Here is a 22,597-nt window from a genome sequence, read left to right on the forward strand (position 1 = left end):
GCCTTTAATTATAATGAAATGTATCCTGGACACTTCGTTCCTTTTAAAAAGAACGAAGTGACTTTGGACATCTCGTACCTTCATGCTCCATGGTACCTTGGACACTTCGTACCTTCTTGAAAGACACTTCGTACCTTCTTCGTACCTCCTACAAGTTCGGGATTTATGATGTATCACTTCTGGATTTCTGTCTCGTTTCAAGAAGGTCATATCTCACAAAAATCTAATTAATGACCAGTTTTGACTAGATACCGTTTTGAATTAAAGATAAAAAAGTAAGGCAATTGCATATTAAAGTATTCACCCAAAACTTGTAATACCCCACCAAAAAATATTACAACAAAAAAATGTTTTCCGTCAAAAGGGAAAATGACTTCGATCATTAAAAGATTTGTATTTCTCGACTAAATTTTATTTAATAGTTATCAATTTGATAGTTATCATAATCAGCACAATTCTGTATGGCATAGGCCTACACTCGCGGCCTTTTAGACCCATTCAAACAATTAGGTATATTCATCCGTTGGGTCACTAAAACAATGAACATTATTTGTATAAATCGAAGAAATGTATGCAAGCTAAAAAAGAAATACCGAAAAAAAAAAAAAATTTTTTACTTGATACAAAAGTAAAAATTTATTGTGTGGTGCAGTTGATCGAGCCGACGATAATCGTAAATAAGTGACATAACTGAGTAATAAAATACTGTACAAAGATGAAATTTTCATCTATACTAAAAAAAGTGGCTCTGCCGAAAATGAGCATTTCCATTCGGGAGTGCTCGTTCACTTGATCTTTAAACTTTGCACAATGAATCGATTTGGGCATTTGGGCTAACTGTTTTAATTTGAATGTTATGACAATAAATAATACCAGAAATATATATACATTGGACCGGATTGTCCGGCTATTTAGTTTAATGAGGAGGCGAGCAGTATTTTTGTTTAGATAGGGACGAAATTAGGACTGTAAGGGCGACGCACGTTTTTCTGCGGATGGGGCTTCGGCTGTTTTTCAGTGTCGTCATGGTTTTCTCTTGGGTACTTGCTAAAACCTGGTATTTCCATTTCTGATAAGGACACCTTATTGAAACCGACGGACGGATGTTCCTCATCCACGATGGGTCTGCCCTCGGGTGGGGACTCCACCGGTTCAGAGTCAAGTTTTGCCCCCGCCTCATCAGCGGGTCTCTGTTTGATTTCGTCGTGTCCCGTCATCCATAGGTGATGGTGAATGTAGTGCATTGTGGCTCGCCTCGTGGGGTCAGGGGTCAGCATCTTCAGGATGAGATCTTTGCAATCGAGGGTGAGCTGCTTTGAGCGGGAGAATCCCAGCTTCTTCTCCGTCTGGTCCCTGACCATGCGTTTAACGTTGGAGTCGTCATAAGGCATGGAGCCACACACCATGATGTATAGGATTATTCCCATGCTCCATATGTCGTACAAGAAGGCTTGGTATGGCTTTCCTGAAATTGAGAAAATTTACACCGGATTGAAAAAAAAAATCTTTTAAAATCTCACACTTGAATATGTGGCACGAAGAGACCCTATTAGTAAGGGGTGCATATCATGCCACATATCGAATTTCGAATTATTCCACACCCATAAAAGAAGCTCTGACAGTGAGCCCAAACTCGGCCGCTAAAGCAGCTCAAAGAAATTGGGACCACCGATGGTCCCCGCTTGCTAACTATTATGAGGACCACTAATCAAAATTATCTCCTAGTGGTCCGGCTAGCGACAAGTGTTGTCGGCAAACTGTCGGCAGTGTTGTTGGCTTGTTCTCATCCTTATACCGTGGCTGTGCCGAGATGTAGAACAAAAAGCTACTCCAGTAACTTTTTCCCTCGTACTGCATCTCTTTGGAACTCCTTGCCTGGTGCATGTTTCCCTTCATCCTATGATCTTCCATCTTTTAACAGGAATGTCAATTCCTACCTTCAGCTCCACTGAGTTTCTGAATGTCTATGTTTTCTTCCTTGTAGCCCTTAACCTAGTTTGGCTTTTAGCCTTGTTTTGGGCAACTTGCATTAAATAAAATAAACACATTCTTAAAGAGGGTTTTCAAATGAGGTCAAAATGAGATAGAGTCCTAATGAAAGTGTTAAAGTTTATAAACGTTTCATATCTTTAAACCTCACTATACTACCTGTATTTCAGAGCGAAATTTGAATCACGATAGGATCGGACAGCAAAAATATGGTTCTGTATAAAAAATAATGTTCAATAGTAGAAAGTTCTGCGCCAGTCATGAGCTCAGCTCAAGGGCGTTTTGATTGAATTTATCCTCAGAATTCAGGAATGAAATGAGTACAAATTCTATGGGTACAAAAGTACTTGAAGAGTGACATATAGGCCTTTAATCGAAAACAGTTTGGATTTGACAATTATTGCACTTTGACGGGCGTCAAACACTTTGGCATTTTTACATTACTTTCACGTGCTGCAATTTAGTTGAAGGACTCTAACTATTTGAAAATAAGTTGATCACAAAACTTAATTTGAACTTGGACCCTTATGAAACTATATGGACTTGTGTAAAAACTGGCAGACTAGTGTACGTCATGCTACTGTTCTGTCATAGCTATAGTCAATCACTGAAAACCAGGACAAATCCTGTAAGATGTTAAAACCATCTCCTCTCCTCTCCCATAAAAGTATATTTCATATTTTAATCATCATACCCCATACCTTGAAGGATTTCTGGGGCAGCGTAGGCAGCACTCCCACAGAACGTCTTGCTGAGATCACTCTTGAGAATCTTACGAGAGAAGCCGAAGTCGGTAATCTTAATCTTATTGCTCCCGTCCAGAAGGAGGTTTTCACACTTGAGGTCACGATGGACGATGTTCTTATTGTGAAGGTAAGTCATCCCGGAGACGACTTGCCCGAAGAAGTCCCTCGCCTTGCCCTCAGCCAGTGCCCCACGTAGCTTGATGTACTCCAGCAGGTCCCCGTGTCCGGCAAGTTCCATCGTGATGTACACCTTACAAATAACAATAGTAGATTTCACAAAGAGTTAGGACTATAGTCCTATATCGAGTTATAACGAGTTACTCGTCCTATCAACTTAGGACTAGCCTTAAGTTTGTTATATCTCCTAGGACTAGGCCTATTCCTAGAGTTTTAGGACTCTTAGTGAAATCGACCCCTTGGACTTTAACATTTTAGACTGATCGACAAAACAGATTTTGTGCAGTGAATGCTAATTTGAGTATATGATTTTTGAATAGCAACTGACACATTTTTGCAAAACATTTTGCTCTGCTATACAAGGGAAATCGTCCACTGTAAGGTAAAGAACATGTGCCATCTCATTGGCATCTGTGCCGGGAGATATAAGGGTAGCCTCGAAGGAGATGGAAAAGATTCATACCAAGACCTGGGCAGGGAACTTCGTAACTTTTGGCAGGTGAAAGTCTAAAGTAAGTACCCATGGTTGTTGGAGCGCTCGGCACCACCCTAGAAACATCTAAACGAATTGGGTTGAACAGCAAGGATCCTAGAGAAAAACCCTTGAGATCTAAGGCTATGGGACGTAGTCCGACTCGAGGAGTTACACGCACAAAGGAAAATTTGATATTTCTTTTGCATGCTGTGATAAGATGAAAATAAAAAAAGGGTATAGCGCCGCTGCTAGGCCTCAAAGCCCTTTTGATGAAATAAAAATACATTACGTAAAAAGCAACCAATAATACAAAAAGTACAATTATTATTATGAAAAAAAACATAGAATAAAATTATTATTTTAAAACGAAACAAAAACACATGGAGCAAAAAAGGCTACATTATTATTATTACCCCCCCCCCCGATAACCCATACCTTGGGACCAACATCTACGATCTCGTGACACCGGATGACGTTCGGGTGTTTTATGGTCTTAAGAATCTCCAGCTCTCGCGGGAGGAACCTCTGCAGGAAATCCTTTGGAGCTTTCCTCTTGTTGATGACTTTGATGGCGCATTTGATCCTCTCCTTCAATTGAAGTCAATTAAATTCAATTCATATCAGTTCACTTTATTTCCAGTCCATTAAGGTTGTCAATTGTTGACCTTACTCAAGTGAACAAGAAGCTAGTAGTAGTAGTAATAAACTATACAGCTAGAGTTCATAAATTGTGAGGAGGGGGCATTTTCGTAACAGTTTTAAGAATTCTGGATTTGATAGACTGGGCTGATTGGGCTACAACGACAGATGCAGGTGAATGAGTTCTAAAGTATAGACAGCGATTATAAAGGATTTCTGTATGTTCAGAAGTGCGTGATTTGGGGATGATGACAGAATTGATGTTGTGTATAATGACTGCCTAGAGCGGCGTGATGTTTGCAGGAGAAGTTTGAGACTGTCAAGTTAGTGGATGGGGTAGAAGAACGCACTGATTTTTTTGAAGATTTGTTAATATACAATAAACAAACATTTACAAGCAAAGGCAATCGTACAATATAAATAGAAAACAAAAACCAAAAACCTTCTCGAGGAAGCCCGAATAGACGCAGGCGTAGGACCCCTCGCCCAGTAGATCACCGACGACGATGCCTCGCTTCAGGAGTACGTGTTCCTCGTTTATTGCCTTCCGGAGCGAGGTTGGATGGAAGGAGGCGGGGTTGTGAGAAGGGTTGCCCGACGCCATCTCGGCTCCGGTGTCGAGACCGGGGACTTGGTATTCCGTTCGGCCACAGCGCTGTAATATTATTACCTTCCAAACTGTCCAACAGAAAAGAAAACTAAGGACCGACACTGATACTAATAAGTGTAGTATGTTGCGAAGTTAAATCAACAGGAAAGCACTGTATTGTAGATCGCAGTAGGCCCTATACGGTTTCAACCCCATGTCAAATAATTATCTGCAGAATGCTATTTTTTCGCGCTTGTGCAACACCGACCCACAACTCGGCTGCGCGCACCCTAGCCTGACAACGCGCGTTGCGGAACAATGGGCAAGCAGCGGTTGGTTGGACTAACAATGGCTTGTGACGAACACAAACTTTTCGTGACGTGTCATTGCGTCATGCGCGCGCGTATCTGCTGCATGCCCAAAGTTTTCGCTACTTTTTCGGTTGAAAGCTGGCACTCGTTTGCGTGAAAACATACCCCCAAAACAAGCGTTTCTTATCTCAGATGGGTAAAATCGAAATCAGGTTATCAATTTTTCTTTCACTGACCAACAAAGAAAAGCATTACTCAATGCAACTCCTATAATCATGTGATGGGTTTTGTAAAGAGGGCGTGACTACATAAAAAATAAAATAAAAAACAACAACAACAGATTAGAACACGGGCTTGAACTGGGGAGGTTGTCAGCAGATACTCTTTTTTTTTGGGGGGGGGGGTGGCATAATTGTTCGTTTATTTGCTAGGCTGTTTTTGTTTTTTTGTTTTGTTTTGTGATGGAGGGGCTATCTAATGTGTTAAACCATAATGTGTATTCTTTCGATCTCACTTGGGGGGGGGGGGTGTTTCTGATCGGGAAGTGGTCTCTATCTTTGCCAATGATGTTCCCTAATACATTACACATGGTACAGTCAAGAGAGAGAAAAAAAAATGATACATGTACATCTGTTACTGAGTTTGTTTATTTCAGCTGGGCACATCATACACAAAACAGAACACTGGCTGCATATTACACAAAAGTACATCTGAGTTTGTTATTAGCAGAACACTATGGATGTCTAGAGATGCGTTTTAGGTCAGTTCCCATCAAAGCCTACTATAGAGCTTGTAGTGGAGCTCTGGCTGAATTGTGAAATGTGCACTGGACGCCATTTTAGCAAGCAGATTTTAGCAAGATAGATAAAGGCCCAATTTCATAAGGCTGTTAAGCAGAACATTTTTCTTAGCAAAATCTAAGCCAGAAATTATACTAAAACCAGTCACAGCAATGGAACCTGTATTATATTTTGGACTGTAACCTTTTTCGGTAAGCAATGTTTTTTTTTGCTTAGCAAATTTGTGTGCATACACAAGCTTTTTGCAAACAATAACCATTGCTATCAAACAAATTGGCACCCAAGTGAAAACATTTGCTTGCTAAAATTTCACACATGCCCACTTCCTATACATCAATAGAGCTCCAGCTCCCCACCTTGAACCTGTGGCACTCTATAACCTTAAGTTCTAATTGCTAACCTATACCATAGTTTACATAATATGTCTATAGTGGATGGAATATAATGCAGACTTGATTACCCCCACATTCATGGTCATGGGCCACTGCATTCTAGTTTGAAATATAGACACCCAATGACAACATTTGAAAAGGTACAAGTCATAAACTAGCACTTCTATGCTGAAATTAGTGTTGTTACTTTTGAGTAAATTTTAGTTATTTAATTAGTATTGCCATTAATTTTACAGTATTGCCTTTATGTTTTTCATTTACTACTGTGCCATAGAGCTATAAGTAATGACTAGAGCGTTGAGTCTTGATAGCCGAATTCCATAAAGCTGTCAAGAACTAAACAGTGCTTAGCACAGATACATGTAGGTTATCAGCCAAACTACCACATAATGTTATTAACTGACCAGTTCCGAAACATAAACTTTTAGTTTTGGAACTGGTCGGTTAATAACATTATTTGGTAAAAGGTATATTTGTCAACACAGTAATAAAACAATAACTGTGTGAAATACACAATCTGAGAAGCATTACTGCAGTAATGCTTCTCAGATTCAAATTTGGGGGCACAACAATTATTATCGTTTTATAAAACCACATTACTTCAAAGTAAAATATAAAAATGCCGTTATCATATTGAAAGCTGTTGTAAGGTTCTAACCAATAGTTTTCATTGCATTAATTTTAAGAGTGATTATTAAAAGTAGACTGTCCCTTTAAACAGCAAGGTAGCACTCTAGCCAATATAGTTCTATGGCATTACTACACTATACAAACATTCATTTAAGGAAATGTCTGCCAAGCATTCTACCATCATGTATCACAATCCTAAAGCAGCACCTTGGAATCACTTGGGGTTACAATTTTTATAGACAAAAAATGCAACATTTTTCAACATCCAAAATATCTGACATTATTCGGAGTAGATTGGTCTACATTTTTGTATGGGGTTACTTGTACTCAACCTTTGAATGTAAAGACCCATCAGTTGTTGAAATCACAAGTTTTAAATTTCCCTCTGACAAAGTAAGTTATGAACCAAAACTTCCCCCAACAAAAATGTTGAGACATTTTTTTTTCTCCAAATGACATCAGACAAGTCAGATAATTGGATGTTGACAAAATTTGTACCGGAAATGTATAAAATACATTGGTAGTTTGCACCAATTTTATCGTGAAGTTGGAGACCGCGTAATTTGTGCCCACTAACATGAGGACTTTATCTACTGGAAAATGAGTTGAAACACACAACTGAATTTGCCATTTTCCTTCCACTTTTTAAAGTACTAAATACATAAATTAGCAAATTGACAAACGCCCTTGAGGACCTTACCACCTATAGAAATAATTTGACAGGTCACTGGAAATTGCAGAAATCTGCACTAAGCAGCGCGATAGCATTGAGCCCTGCTTGGCTAAAACACACGGCCATCGTTACATTTTCTTTCAAAACTTCACATTTTTACACATGCCATAAATATACTGTTGACTCGCTGCGAAAAATAAGCTGCAAGGCTATTTTCTTGCATTAGTATAAAATATTACTCTACACATAAGTCTACATTTATGTACAATTAAGTTCATCATTTCCAAATAAGAACTCTGTTCAAGGGCTAATTCAATTTTGTAATGTTATAGCTCATTTTCAAAGAGCTATCAAAGCACAAAAAGTAGCTTAGCATAACAAAATTAAGCTTACCAGGCTAGGGTTACTAGCCACACACAGTACATGGGCTCAGAACTTTAAGTTATACCATGAGCGCATCTTCACATTATTGACATCCCTCGAAACAACTTCAGGCACAACATGATGCACACATGCTACCAGGGGCCGATTTCACAAAGATCTAAGATTGATCGTAACTGCAAATCAATCGTAGTTGCTATGGAAATGGTGATGTTACAATACAAACTACTATGGTGATACTGAAAAATTGTCTTGCGATAAATTTTATTGCTTTGTGAAATTGGCCCCTAGGCCAACTTTTAAAGAGCTGCTTTTCAAGCAGAAAACATAACTTAGCAAGTTTTTGCTTTAAAAAAATTAGCAGGATACCAGTATACAATTGTTGCACGCTGTGACGGGGTCCATGGCGTTTTGTACACCCATGGGGGAAAATGGCACCGGAGGCAAAGCCAAGGGTGCCATTTGCCACCGATGGTGTACAAAACCCATGGACCCCAATCACACTGGCAACAATTGTTTTGTTATACCCTGGTAACATTAATATTTCTCTTCTCTTACGACGGAGTATTCATTGTTTAATAAGCAGACGAACAAGAAACCTGACTGTTCCCTCAAACCTGCGGGTGTTTCGTACACAGCGCTGGAAATCGACCAACACTGGGAACGATCACCGGTGTACATCACTTTTCATGTTACCCGACCCCCGAGCCATGTAACATGCGTTTTTGTTGCACGTCGCATCAAACTTCATTGTAATCAAACATGTTACATGTAACATGGTATTTGGCTGGTAACTCTCATATTGTTTTTTCTTGAAAAGCAGCTCCATCAAAGTGGGCCCTGGATGCATACCATGATCTGATTTTGTCATAGAGTTATATATAAGAAATAGAGGGCGCACTGGCCTATATACGCGGCCCGGCATGCGCGCATGCTGCCATTTTCTAAGTTGACAAAAACAGCATCCCACATCATAGCGGTGTTCGTGCGGCCATTTTGTACATGTAAGTTGACAAAACAGCATCGCGTAGTGTTCATAAACACAAACTCCAGCGTGTACTTCATATTCAACACGCGTACAGAATGGTGCGCGTGTCTCCTTGCAGTCCCCTCGCGTTTGTGCAAGCAGCATCACCAGTGCGCCCTCTAGTTCTTATTTATAACTCTATGGATTTTGTTAATATTTTCAGAGCAGAGTATTGGACTGAGATATCATGCTCCCAAAGCTTTGGGATAAAAAAATACATTTCTAAACGTTTCACTGTACATAAAAACTATAATATTCTAACAAATATAACACTATCCTCCCTACCCCTACCCTAGTATATGCATTGTTTATGCTGGTACATATTTCATCTATGTCCAATATTTCAAAATGTCCAATATGTTCTCTGTTTGCAATGTTCAACACTGACCATCAAATAACTTTGGTAATAAAAAATAAAAATCCAAGCAACAGTTACACCTTTTTTGCCGATGATAAAATACGATTTCTAGAACCATTTCCATTCTTTCAGATTAAGTGCTCCAATAAAAAATCCAGGATTTAATCCACGATAAAATCAATGAAACACATACACGACTGTTTACCAATGATAAAAAAAAACATTAGAACTATTTCCATTCTTTTAGAATATTCATAGGCGCTCTGATAAAAAATCAAGGATTTAATACATTAATTCTCAAACAATAAAATTTGATATATTATTCCAGTCTGACTTCAGAATAAGTACATGTGTAATTCCAGAAGAAAAATTGTACCAAATCAAAAATCAACCAATAAAATGAAGGAAAAAAACTAGACTGCAACTATTACAGCGAGTCTGAGTTTTTTTTTAAAAGTGTGACCAACACTTCTGACACTGATCTCAATAATTACCCTGATGTGATGATTAAAGCCATTGGACCCTTTCGGTTCAGAAAAAAAAGAAAAAAGTTCACAGATTTACAAATAACTTACAGGGTTTACAGAAGGCAATGGTGAAAGACTTCTCTTGAAATATTATTCCATGAAATGCTTTACTTTTTGAGAAAACAGCAAAACAATATAAACTCTCGTTAACGAGAATTACGGATTTATTTTAAACACATGTCATGACACGGCGAGACGCGCGGAAACAAGGGTGGGTTTTTCCGTTGTTTTCTCCCGACTCCGATGACCGATTGAGCCTAAATTTTCACAGGTTTGTTGTTTGATATAGAAGTTGTAGTATACAAAGTGTGGGCCTTGGACAACACTGTTTACCGAAAGGGTCCAATGGCTTTAAATCACTAGTCCAGTCCAGTTCTATACCATCCGCCCTGGTAATAGTTAAAAAGCAGGACAGTTCTTTTCAGAACTGAGAAGTCTCCCGAACCTCCGATTACCTACTTCGCGGCAGTAGAATAAAGCAAGACAGTTCTCTAAGAACAACTCTACCTGGCAAGTAGATACACACATGGTGTTACCGCAAACCAAATATACATTGATACCTCACCATGCAATGCCTCAAATCCTAAAAATCACTACCATTAGAACATTTTTAATAATATCCCTTCCCTCTCTGAAGATGTTATAGTTGTATCATCGCATGCTTCTAATAGAACAAAATTTACAAATCTAACTTTTGACCTGTTTCAAGGCCTAGTGTACTTTTGATAATATTGTCAAAGACCTTTACCCTCACTTGGTGTATCCCGACATGCATACAAGAACAACCCTGTGAAAGTTTATTAATTTTGGTTTTTACCCATACACCGATGTGTGTCAGCACTGTATACTCAGTACTTTCCCGAGTCCTGTGAAAAAATATCACAGGCATGTTACTCGGGTGGGATTCGAACCCACGACCCTTGCAATTCTAGAGCAGTGTCTTACCAACTAGACTACCGAGGTTGCCCGGCAGCTAGAGGCAGTTCGAATCCTATGTTTTGGCAGTGGGTACCGCAAATTAATATTCTTTATCCCCGATGCAAATTTAACATCTATTATATCGTTGCGGTACCCGCTGCCAAAACACAGTTTGCATGTACATGTTGACTCTGGTCTTTTGAATAAACAATCTGGTTCAGTAAAAAAGTCCAGTTATTTCCCAAATTTTTTTTAGTCCTGCTAAACCACCCTTGGTAATTGCACTGGATGAGACCTTAACCTTAAAACATTCATGTAAACATTTACAATACAGTATAATCTACATTACCGGTTGTGTTAGTCCTGAAGTCAAACGTACCGATATGTGGCAGGTGGACTGACGCAAACTCTGGACCTTGTATATATTGAGCCTCAGAGTAAACCGGATGACCAGATAGTCCCAAATGACCCGAGACAAGGGATTGGGATGCCTGGATCCGACCGTCAGGCATCTGTGGGGACACCCTGTAGTCTATTGGTTGGTTGGTCATCCTGCAGTCGACCGGCTGACTGGTCATCCTTGTTCCATCCATCTGAGTTAGTACCCTGTTATCTACACGCTGGGCTGACACATTACTTGCCTCCATCTGCCCGCCTATGTTCATCTGACTACCCTGCTCTAGGTTCGCTCTGCCATCAAGCACGGGAGCAGGCCACTGTGTCTTGGGTTTCGCAACAGGCATGTCGTCCTTCTCCGTTGGGGTTTGCGGGAATGGTAAGCTATCATACACGGGCTGTGCTTCTTGTGTTGCGGTGTCGACGCTCGTCTCCACGTTCTCCTTGTGTTTGCGTTCCTGGTGTCGTTTCATACTGGAGCTGTGCTTGAAGTCCTTCCCGCACACTGGGCAGGCGTAACACCGCTCGTCGCTGTGGCTTCTCTGGTGGCGGCTTAGCTGATTCTTACGAATGAACGCCTTCTGGCATTTGTCACACTTGTACGGTTTCGTTTCGCCGTGCGTCAATATGTGGACTTTGAGGTGGCAGCTCTGCTTGAAGGCTTTCTCACACAGATGACAGCTGTACGGTCTCTTTGGGCTGTGTGTTGCCTTATGTGATACTAAACTTCCTCTGTACTTAAAGGATTTCCCGCAGGAGCATGAAAACGGCCGATCATCCGTGTGCATGACTTTATGCCGCTTCAGATAAAACTCCTGGTTGAAACTCTTGTCACATATCTCACACTTGTAGGGCTTCTCTGTACTGTGGATTGCTTCGTGGACTCGGACATGTGATAACTGCGCAAAGTTTTTACCGCAGTAGTTGCACAAGAACGGCCTCTCTTTGGTGTGGCTGTTTCGATGGACATAGAGGTTGCTCCGACAGCGGAAAGCCTTACCACAGTATTCACAGAGGAAGGGCTGCTCCCGTGTATGGACCCTCATGTGGACCTTCCAGCTATGGGATAACTTAAACTGCTTGTTACAAACGACACACTCGATCGGCTTCTTAACCTCGTCCTGACCCTTACTGCTCTCAGGGGAGCTCTCCTCTTCAGGTCGGCTGCCTTCTCCCGGGGCTGGTCTCTCATTGCACGATATCCTCTGGTGGTACTTCCGGTTAGAGTTGTGATTAAAGCCTTTGCCGCAGTACCAGCATTTGTATGGTTTCTCTTTAGTGTGGGACATGATGTGACTCTTCAGATGAGCACTGGTCAGGAAGCTCTTGGGGCAAACCTTGCAGACAAATCTCCTCTCGTTGCTATACTTCCTGACATGATACAGTGCCTGTCCAGACTGCTTGAAAAGTAACCCACAATCCCGACACTTGTACGTTCCGTCTTCTTCATTGTAATCGGACAGGTGCTCTTTGCGTCTACCCATTTCGTCAAGGTCAGACACAACTTCCCCGGCCTCTTGCTGGAGTCTTTTGTGTTCGTGCATCTTCTGGTGCTTATCAAAGTACAATTTCAGCTTGAACTCCTTCCCGCACTCCTCGCACTTAAACAGTTTCATCTTGGAGAGTGCCGGCTCACCTTCGGGGTTCAAGCCGACGCATCCGTTCCTCTGATGGGTCTTCAGATTGCACTTGTAGTTGAATCGTTTCCCGCAGCCAGCGCAGCAGAGTGGTTTCTCTGTGGTGTGCACAAGCTCATGGGCCTTGAGATGGGGGCTTGTTAGGAAGGCCTTCTTACAGACTTTGCAAACAAAGAGGCGCTCGTTACTGACCTTCCTCTGGTGGTATACAGTTTGGCCCTTTTGCTTGAAAGTCTGTCCGCAGTCCTTGCATTCGTACATTCTCATTTCCTTATTATAATAACTCACATGTTTCATCTCATCATGTGAGTTTCTTAAAGTATCATCCTGGGTTGTCTCCTCTTCCGTATCTCCATTATGTGGCGTCTTTGATCCATTGTCGATCCCATCAGACGTTGTTGATTTGGCTTGGTGATTGTACCTCCTACGATGGTTCGTTACAGCACTCCTCTTGCCGGCCATTTGGGGACATTGTCTCTGATGGCTTGTCAGGTTGCTCTTGTAGTTGAACTCCCTCCCGCATCCTTCGCATTTCTTCTCTGCATTCTTAGAATGAGTGAGCACGTGAGCCTTCAGATGAGCACTGGTGATGTAGGTATTGGGGCACTGGGTGCAGACAAACGTCCGCTGGTTGGTCTCTTTTCTTTGGTGGTTAATCGTTTGACCCTTCTGCTTAAATGTCTTCCCACAGTCTTTGCATTTGTAGACTCCCTCCGATTCGATAAAAACAGATTCATGTTGTTGCTCCGACGTTTTCTTATCCAAATCTCTGATGATGTGATTGTGAGCTGGTTCCCGCGGTTTTGATTTGCCTACTTTTTGTGTTCTGAGCTTTTTTGTTTTGTGTGACTTCTCATGATTGGTCAGGAATCCCTTCTTCTTGAAGCACTTATCACAATGTCTACATTTGAAGCTATTTGGTTGTCTGTGGACCGCTGTGTGGTCGTCGAGCTCAGACTCAGAGTTAAAGCTCTTGGGGCACAACTCGCAGTCAAACTCTCTCTCGTTCTCATGCATCCTCTCATGGTCCAACACATCTTGTTTACTCGTGAACCGCCTCCCGCACTCCTTACATGCAAACGAGGTCTTCCTGGCACGGAAGCAGCGATGATTCAGAAGAGCTGTTGACGAAGCGTAACCCCTTCCGCAATCATTACAGAAGTTCTGCTTCTGGACGGCGTGAATCTTGAGGTGCTCTTTGAGCTGGCTGGCTCTCTGGAAGCTCTCACCACATTCTTTACAATTGTGGAGACGTTTGAACTGGTTGCCCTTGTCGTTCCTAACATGGTCAAATCGTTCATGTCGCTGTAGTTCCTTAATGGTTGAGAAGCATTCACTGCAATGTTCGCACGCGTACTCGATCCGGACTTTTTTCCGGTGACTATACCGATGCTTCTGTAGGATATGCTTATGTCGGAAGGCCTTTCCACAGTCTTTACATGTGAAGACCTTCCCTACAGTATGGAGCTTCTCATGTTTCTGGAAGCTCAGGATGTTTTTGAAAATCCTACCGCAGTGCGTACAGGTGTAACGACGGCTCTCGGAATGCGTTACGAAGTGACGGCTCAATAAGCTCTCGGTGTTGAAGCCCTTGCCGCATATACCACACACAAACTGGCTGTCGGCTTTATGCGTCAGCTGATGTGCATTCAAGGATATAGCATTGGCGAACGTTAAGTCACACTCGGGGCATTTCAGGGAATGCTCCTCTACCTTGGTCGATTCCTGATTGGGATGAGGGCCTTGTGCAGGAGGTCCATCTTGTAACAGGGTAGCCTGTACTTCGACTGTAGTACCCATCTGTGCTTCAGTTGATGAAGCGCTAGAGATGTCTGGGCATTTAACAAGGCTAGTCTGCCAGACGGAAAATTCTGAGCGGCTTGGAATGGATTCATCTGAAGAAAAAAAATCAAAAACAGAAAAAATCAAATAAATTGCAAACATTGAAGTTGAGGCGGGAGCAAATTTTGTTTACATGTTTAATTTGTCCTGCAGTATTCAACCAAAAACCTCTAGCATTCTACAGCTTGATTATTTTGAAATTATCTGGGGGTTTTGAGGCGTTGCATAGTGAGGTATCAACATATATTCAGTCTTTGAAATTCAAGGGAATACTTAGTTCTAAGAGAACCGTCTGCTTCATGTTAACAACAGGAAAAAAATTCAAGTCTCTAACCTCACTGTAGAATGAAATTTAAAACATGGTGCCATCAACACCAAAAACAAATGGGTCTGTACAATCCCAAGAGTTCTTTTTTTGTGCAATGCCATTTTGACTAAAATTCATCAAAATTCTGGAATTATTAAAAAAAATCTGAACAAAAATTACAGACCCATATATTTGAAATGTGACCTCACTGAATGTTTTGGGTTTTTGACAAAATTACACTTTAAAGGGAAGGTAATTACTCAAAACAAGTATTAACTTAAAAACTGACTCGGTAACGAGCATTGGAGAGCTGTTGATACTATAAAACAATGTGGGAAACTAGGCCTGGGCGAATAATTTGAATATCCGGTTAATGGCGAATAGCTTTTCCTAGCCGTAACCGCGAATGCCTTTTTTTTTTAACCGGATATCTGCAATGGGCGTGAATACCTATTTATAAACCGGATAGACCTGTAATTACAACCAAGTAACCGGATATTCTTTAATATCCAAATATCCGCGGACGTCGGGCGACAACTGATAGGAATGGTTTTTTTTAATCGTTATGAAACTTCTATTAAGACAGCATAAAACAGCATAAATTAAGTATTAACTATGCTCACCTCCGTGAAGAGTTTAAACAATGACATTTCTGACGTAATTTGTTTAAAGATTACGAAAGTTTTCCTTCACGTAGAGTCAATCACGATCAAAAGTAAAAGCGAATCGCCATCTTTAAATTAGATCCGGTTATTTTTATGAATGAACCGGGTGACACTGTCTAACACTAATATCAATCCGCCCATACCCGAACAGCGCCCTCTAGCAGTAAAACAAAAAAATATTTGTAAAAATTATTTTTTAGAAAGCGCCCTCTAGCGGCGAAAAAAACTATTCGAATATCCGGTTTATTTCGGATAGTTGGCCAGCGGTAACCGAACATCAAAATTTCATTATTCGCCCAGCACTATGGGAAGCGACTTCCTCTGAAGTAGCGTAGTTTTTGAGAAAGAGGTAATTTCTCACTAAAATAATAAAAGACTTCTAGCTAGACATCTTTTATTCTTATCTGAAAGCACACAAATTCGTCCAAAAAGAGTGTTTTTTCTTTAATCATTTTCTAGCAACTTCGATGACCAATTGAGCCCAAATTTTCACAGGCTTGTTATTTTATGGTTATGATGGGATACACCAAGTGAGAAGACTGGTCTTTGACAATTATCAAACGTGTACCTTCCCTTTAAGGGTATCAAACACAGTGTTATTTTATACCATTTTAACATGAGGTTAGAGACTATAAGAAAATGAATGAACCACAAAACTGAATTTACCCTTAAAGCCCCTCTTGAAAGCAATGGACACTATTGGTAATTACTCAAAATAATTGTTAGCATAACAACTTACTTGGTAACAAGCAATGGAGAGCTGTTGATAGTATAAAACATTGTGAGAAACGACTCCCTCTGAAGTAACGTAGTTTATGAGAATGAAGCAATTTGTCATTAAAATATTAGCATTGAATTCGAGACCTCAGCTGAGGTCTCGATTCAAGCATCTGAAAGCACACAACTTGTGCGACAAGGTTTTTTTTTCTTCCATTTTTCTCTGGCAACATCGACGACCAATTGAGCTCAAATTTTCGCAGGTTTGTTATTTTATGCATATGTTGAGATACACCAAGTGAGAAGACTGGTCTTTGACAATTACCAATAGTGTCCAGTGCTTATAATAACGGATTCAGACATTGATACCCCTGTGAGAATACAACAAACCTCACCATTATCATTGACCCCAGTTTGTGTAGTATCCCTCGTCTTGCTGACTTCATCATCACCATGTGAGGGGCTGAGAGGAGGGGCACCTTCAAGGGTGATCAAAGACTCTTCACCATTTTGCAAGATGGATGGGTCGACACATAGTGTACCTGATGAAAATAAGAATGTGAAGTCAGCATATTCGCCTCATTTCAGGCAGGGCTCCAATTTTACAATGATTTCAGTGTCAGGTCAGTAAACCCAAGACAGGACGAGATCTTTTTCCCCCCTAAATTCAACATCTTGGTTTCAAAAGAATGATGTTCAAACATCGAGTTAGAGTCTCACAAATATCTTTCTATCCTCCCAAGTAACACCCACAAATAAAAAAGAGATCAAAGGATGAAGAAATAAATATTATTTCAGTGCCTTGCTTAAGTACACTTGTGTCAAGATCCAGAGTTGAACCAAAACTCTGCTGATCGAAAACACCAGAACTTGAGTCCAGAGTGCACTCGGACACTCGGCCACGACATGCCACTCATCCGCAATCTGAACTTGAGTCTAATGCACTAGACTACTCGGCCCCAACATGCCACGAAGCTTAGCAGTGAGAAGGTCTTTTATACACTCAAGACCAATTTTTAACCACTTCAAGCAGGAGCTTGTTATCGCGACATGGTGCTTTCGTATTGGGTGTTCAGGGTAACAATCATTTATAATAAAATAAATATGGTAAGAAAGATATTTGATATAAATTTGTTTGGAATTGTCTGAAAAAGAAATACAAAAGAGAACAACTCAATAAAATATGTTTAAGGGTCATAGTTATCTAGGTGCGACAGTAACAGTTTGGAAAACACTGTGGTCAAAGTCCTGATTAAAGGAACATTACAGAATTGGTAAGAAACAAAAATCGTGAAGATCACAGGTTTACATAAAACTAACACGGTCTAATGATGATGATAGTTGAAAACATCCCTTGAAATATTTCTGTCTGAAATGTCATATTTGATGAGAAATCAAGAATCTAACTTCGCGTTTTGGAGTTTATTGCTCAGTGAGCGTTTTATTCATTTTTATTTTGGCATCGATGCAATGCCAAATTTGTAATCGGTTTTTCACTATTCTCTCGTGACCAAGACGGCCAATCAATCTAAAACTTCTACAGGTTTGTCAGTTTATGTATATGGTGGATTACATAAAGTGCTTACACTGTCAGCAACTGTTTTGTAAGCAAAAACCAATTCTGTAATGTTCCTTTAAAGGCAAGGATATTTCCTTACTTGGTGTTAAGTCTTCCTTTGGTTTGCTAGTCTCGACCTGGGCTTCTAGTTCTACATGATTGCTTCCTTCTTCAGATTCAGTCACTTCACCAGAGGAGATAAATGCTACGTCACTCTCCTCCGAAGGATTCTTGTCATCAAAAGTCTCAGAAAATACTCCATCTGCACCAAAAACAAATTAAACAAATAAATAAATAACCCTTTGTCATTAATTGATTTTTGAAGCTTTGCATTGTGTGGATAATAGGAAGTAAATGCAAACAGTAAACTTGCGGGTACAACCATGTGTAATCTCTTTTGGTAAGAGTGTTGGCTCTGAAAAGAGCAGTGTGTGGTCTCGACATTTTGAACATTAAAATCTGCTAGTCTTCAGGAGAATGCTGAAGACGAACAAAGTATGCTATTCAAAGCATACACACACACTGGCTTTTTTTTTTAGAGCCAACACTCCTACCAAAAAAGATTTACACTTGGTTGTACCCACAAGTTTACTAGTTATAGTTACTTCTTGCGTTGATGTTACACCTAAGCTTGGGCGTTTTGGGGGATTCACATCATACTGTGGCCAAAATACCATGGTATTTGATACTACATACACAGTGGTAGCTGGGCGCATATTTACATAGACTGATGTCTTAAAGACACTGGACACTATTGGTAATTGTCAAAGACCAGTCTTCTCACTTGGTGTATCTCAACATACGCATAAAATAACAAACCTGTGAAAACTTGAGCTTAATTGGTCGTCAAATTTGCGAGATAATAATGAAAGAAAAAACACCCTATTCACACAAAGTTGTGTGCTTTTAGATGGTTGATTTCTGAGGTCTTGAAATCAAATTCGTGGAAAATTACTTCTTTCTCGAAAACTATGTCACTTCAGAGGGAGCCGTTTCTCACAATGTTTTATACTATCAATCTCTCCCCATTACTCGTTACCAAGTAAGCTTTTATGATAATCATTATTTTGCGTAATTACCAATAGTGTCCACTGCCTTTAAAGGATTTGGGTACTCAAACAAGTCATGAAGACTAAATTATTTTCATGACATTGTTTTACTCATTTCTAAAAAACTACAGCACCTCAGCAAGTAATATTTTAAGGGAAGCTTTCTACCATCAATATCTTCAAACTGTGTACATGTAAGTTTGAAGGAACACGTTGCCTTGGACCAGTCGAGTTGGGCTAATAAGTGTTTGAAACCGTTTGTTATCAAATGCATATGATTAGAAAGATATTTTAAAAGTAGAATACAACGATCCACACAAATTTGTCTCGAAATTGCGTGGTTTTCCTTTTACTTTGCGAACTAACACGGTCGCCCATTTATGAGAGTCAACATAAATGGCTGACCGTGTTAGTCGAAGAGGTAAAAGGAAAATCCACACAATTCGAGTGATACTTGTGTGGATCATTTAAAATACTTTTAAAATATCTCTCTACTCATATGCACTTTATAACAAACGGTTACAAACCCTTTTCAAAGACCAACTTGACCGATCCAAGGCAACGTGTTCCTTTAATGTAAATCTGTGAACTTTGTGTTTTGTGTTACAAAAAGTACCCAGACCTTTTGAAGAGTTAATTTTTCTTTGTCCCTAAATTAATAACAATTTAAACAGTAAGTTTCCCTTGCAGTTTATTACTTGACATTTGAAATAAAAAGTCACATCCCCTTAATAAGGTGATCCCTCTCCTGCAGCTTCCCAGGTTGTATCAAAAACTTAAGGTGGGCAGGCCTAAAGTTTCATCTTAGAGAGGGCAAGGCCATTTTCATTTTGCACAGAGCACTTCTATTAGAAAACCTTAAAATCTTCTATTAGAAAATCTTAAAGTCTATAGGAAATTTTTGAGGAGCACCAAGGCCAAGATCAGGGTCCAATTTCAGGGCTCTGCTTAACGCCAAATTCTGCGCATACAATCACCATTCTCTGCTTACACGGCAAGCGCCGAATTGCTGCACTAGCTGTGTAAGTATAGAATGCCTTGTGACTTGAAGTACGCATGCGCACAAGCCAAAATTCCCAACTAGCCTGTGAAGTACGCTTGCCGTAGGCACAGAATTCCCTGCTTCCGAAAGAGCCATAATATTGGGCCCAGTTTATTACTTGACATTTGAAATAAAAAGTCACATCCCCTTAAGGTGATCCCTCTCCTGCTGCTTCCCAGGTTGTATAAAATCTTAGGGGTGGCAGGCCTAAAGTTTCATTTAGAGAGGGCAAGGCCATTTTCATTTTGCACAGAGCACTTCTATTAGAAAACCTTAAAATCTATATTGGAATCTTTTTTAAGGGGCACCAAGGCCAAGAACAGGGCAAAATTTCATGGCTCTGCTTTCCGGCGAGTTCTGTGCTTGCGATCACCATTCTCCGCTTGCACAGCAATGTGCCTAGTTTCTGCGCAAGCTGTGTAAGCGTGGAATGCCTAGCAACTTAGAGTACACACGAGCACAGGCCAAAGTTCCCCGCTAACCCGTGAAATAAGTTTGACAGAGTGCAGAATTCCCTGCTTCCGTCATGTCCATAAGCGCTGATTCTTTGCTTACGGTGAGCAGAGTCATGAAATAGGGCCCTACTGGGCAACTGAGGCCACAGCCTTTGTAATTCCAGGCCCGGTGTGATCCCTGATCACAGCGTGGAGGTAGAAATGTTGCATCACCTGATACCCCTTGTGTGTTCCCTTCAATCGGATGGATGCCTGCTGTAAGTGCATCATCATCTACCACTGGTGATGAGGAAATCACTGTTTCCAGAATAGACATCATCTCTGGGTCGTCTGTGGGTGCCCCTCTCTACATCAAAGGAAAGTCACATCTGCAAAAAAAAGCATGGTCTTCAGTGGATATTGTTGTTGTTTGTTGTTGTTAGATGCAAACCAGCACAACTCAACTCACATATGGCCCCGACCGGGAATCGAACCGGGGTCACCTTGGTGAGAGGCGAGCGCCTTACGCAAGCCAACCAGGCCACCCATGATCTTCCCATCAAGGGAACTAGGCAAACTCCCACAAGGGGACATACTGTAACACCAAGCCGGTAACAGCCGATCTCATTCATATAAACATTGTTTTAACATCTATGATTATGAATCGCACAAATCAAGTAAATGTGATTCAGTATAACTAGACGACAATACTTAAGGCCCGGTCCCACTGCAGCGATAACGAGAACGATAACGATAACGACGCAAAGAGAACGCAGTCCATTGGTTAAATGAGCGTGTGCGTATTCTGCGTGGAGCAATTCAACCAATAGAATGCGTTCTCTTTGCGTCTTGATCGTTATCGTTATCGCTGCAGTGGGACCGGGCCTTTATTCTAGTCATTTTGAAATCAGCCGTTAGCTCGGGGGATTTGAACCCATAAGTTTGTGATTGCAAGTCCTGCTATTCAACCACTAGTGACTTGCACGGTGACTTGCATTCACAAGGTTGTGGGCTCAAATCCTACCATCTAACCAATTGCTGATTTCACAATGAATAGAATAAGTATTGTTGTCTAGTTACTGAATCACAATATCTTGATCAGTGCAACTCAAAATACATAATCAAAGACATTACACCAATGTTTGTATCAGATGGATTGGCTGTTGCCAGCTTAGCGTTTATATCCCTTTGTGGGAGTTTGCAGAGTTCCATTGACGGGAAGATCATCTGAACAAAACCAACAAAACAGACTGTAATTGTTATTCAAAATTTGTTTACCTAAATCAGGGGTGAGAGTCATTGCTGACAAAAAGGTCTAAACCTAAGTGACCAAAAGATAAACGTGCGATGTGGCAGAAAAACAACAGTGAGTACCGAGCAGAAAATTGCATTTTTTGACGATGTTTTTTAATTTCACTCAACAAAAAGGAAATACAAGCATTATGAATGTATATGGAGTACTTGGGGAAAGTTTTGGTAGTGTAGTACAATAGAAACTTCAGTTGTTGCTGTCTAAAAAATACCCATGCTAACGGTCGTAAAACCTTCACCTATCAATTTCAACGCTGATTTGAAAAGCGTGTAGCGTTAAGGAGGCCCAAAATACTAGACCCCTATAAGGCTCACAGGGGAGCCTTAATATAAAGTTTCTAGAAGTACGCTCAGGCTACCCTAGAACCATGAGGTTCGTTCTGCTATCGTCTTCATGAAAAGTTCAGACTCTATGCTACGACCAACAGTCCAGCCGGCCGATGACATCATGAGTTGACTGGCATGATGATTAGGATCATTCCAAAATGACCAATCCAATGCTCGGCACAAAGCGAGGAACGTGGACAAGTTTCCGCTATCATTCAATATTCAATTTAAGTTCGCTTTAAAGCAATTAATAACTCACCAAACCACATCCTTTTCAGTAGATTTTTCCACAGCAAGCCCTCGGCTATTTATAAAGCAAATCCATTACATTGCATTATGCACGGAATCACGGGCTGGATAGAATAACAATGGCGCAGAAGTAGACTTGTACTAGTATCCTCTTCATTTTTCATTTGCACTATTTTTTAGAACGCCCTCCATTGGTGGCAGCCAAAATCAACCCGTTTTATTTAAAGGGGAATGTGGTTTATTCTTTAGCAGATGAAAGACGCCCCCCCCCCCCCCCCCCCGAAAAAAACCAAAAACAAACGCCAACATAATAAAAAACTTATTTAAAAAAAGGAAAGCAGAGGCTGCAGATTAAGGGGCGCCGAATATTTCAGCCCAGCACTTCAAATATGCATAAATGATCAACATGTTTGATAATTAAGACAACTACT

At 40.6% G+C, this 22,597-nt stretch overlaps 2 protein-coding genes across 2 annotated transcripts; both read right to left on the minus strand.

Annotated features, from left to right (window-relative positions):
* Window positions 1-390: 390 nt before the first annotated feature.
* Window positions 391-4,915, minus strand: LOC139945456 (testis-specific serine/threonine-protein kinase 3-like). The gene is made up of 4 exons (XM_071942812.1): window positions 4,469-4,915; window positions 3,823-3,975; window positions 2,691-2,985; window positions 391-1,465 (listed from the first exon to the last, which is right to left on the minus strand). The coding sequence occupies exons 1-4, from the start codon at window positions 4,628-4,630 to the stop codon at window positions 945-947; spliced, it is 1,131 nt and encodes a 376-aa protein (XP_071798913.1). The 5' UTR covers window positions 4,631-4,915; the 3' UTR covers window positions 391-944.
* A 647-nt stretch (window positions 4,916-5,562) lies between these two features.
* Window positions 5,563-22,275, minus strand: LOC139945466 (uncharacterized). Its single transcript, XM_071942822.1, has 5 exons — window positions 22,177-22,275; window positions 20,514-20,668; window positions 17,855-18,016; window positions 16,592-16,738; window positions 5,563-14,560 (listed from the first exon to the last, which is right to left on the minus strand). Exons 2-5 carry the CDS (start codon window positions 20,617-20,619, stop codon window positions 10,956-10,958), a joined length of 4,020 nt encoding a protein of 1,339 aa, XP_071798923.1. The 5' UTR covers window positions 20,620-20,668; window positions 22,177-22,275; the 3' UTR covers window positions 5,563-10,955.
* Between the last annotated feature and the right edge of the window lie 322 nt (window positions 22,276-22,597).

This window comes from Asterias amurensis, chromosome 1, assembly GCF_032118995.1.
Source record: "Asterias amurensis chromosome 1, ASM3211899v1".
Lineage (NCBI taxonomy): Eukaryota > Metazoa > Echinodermata > Asteroidea > Forcipulatida > Asteriidae > Asterias > Asterias amurensis.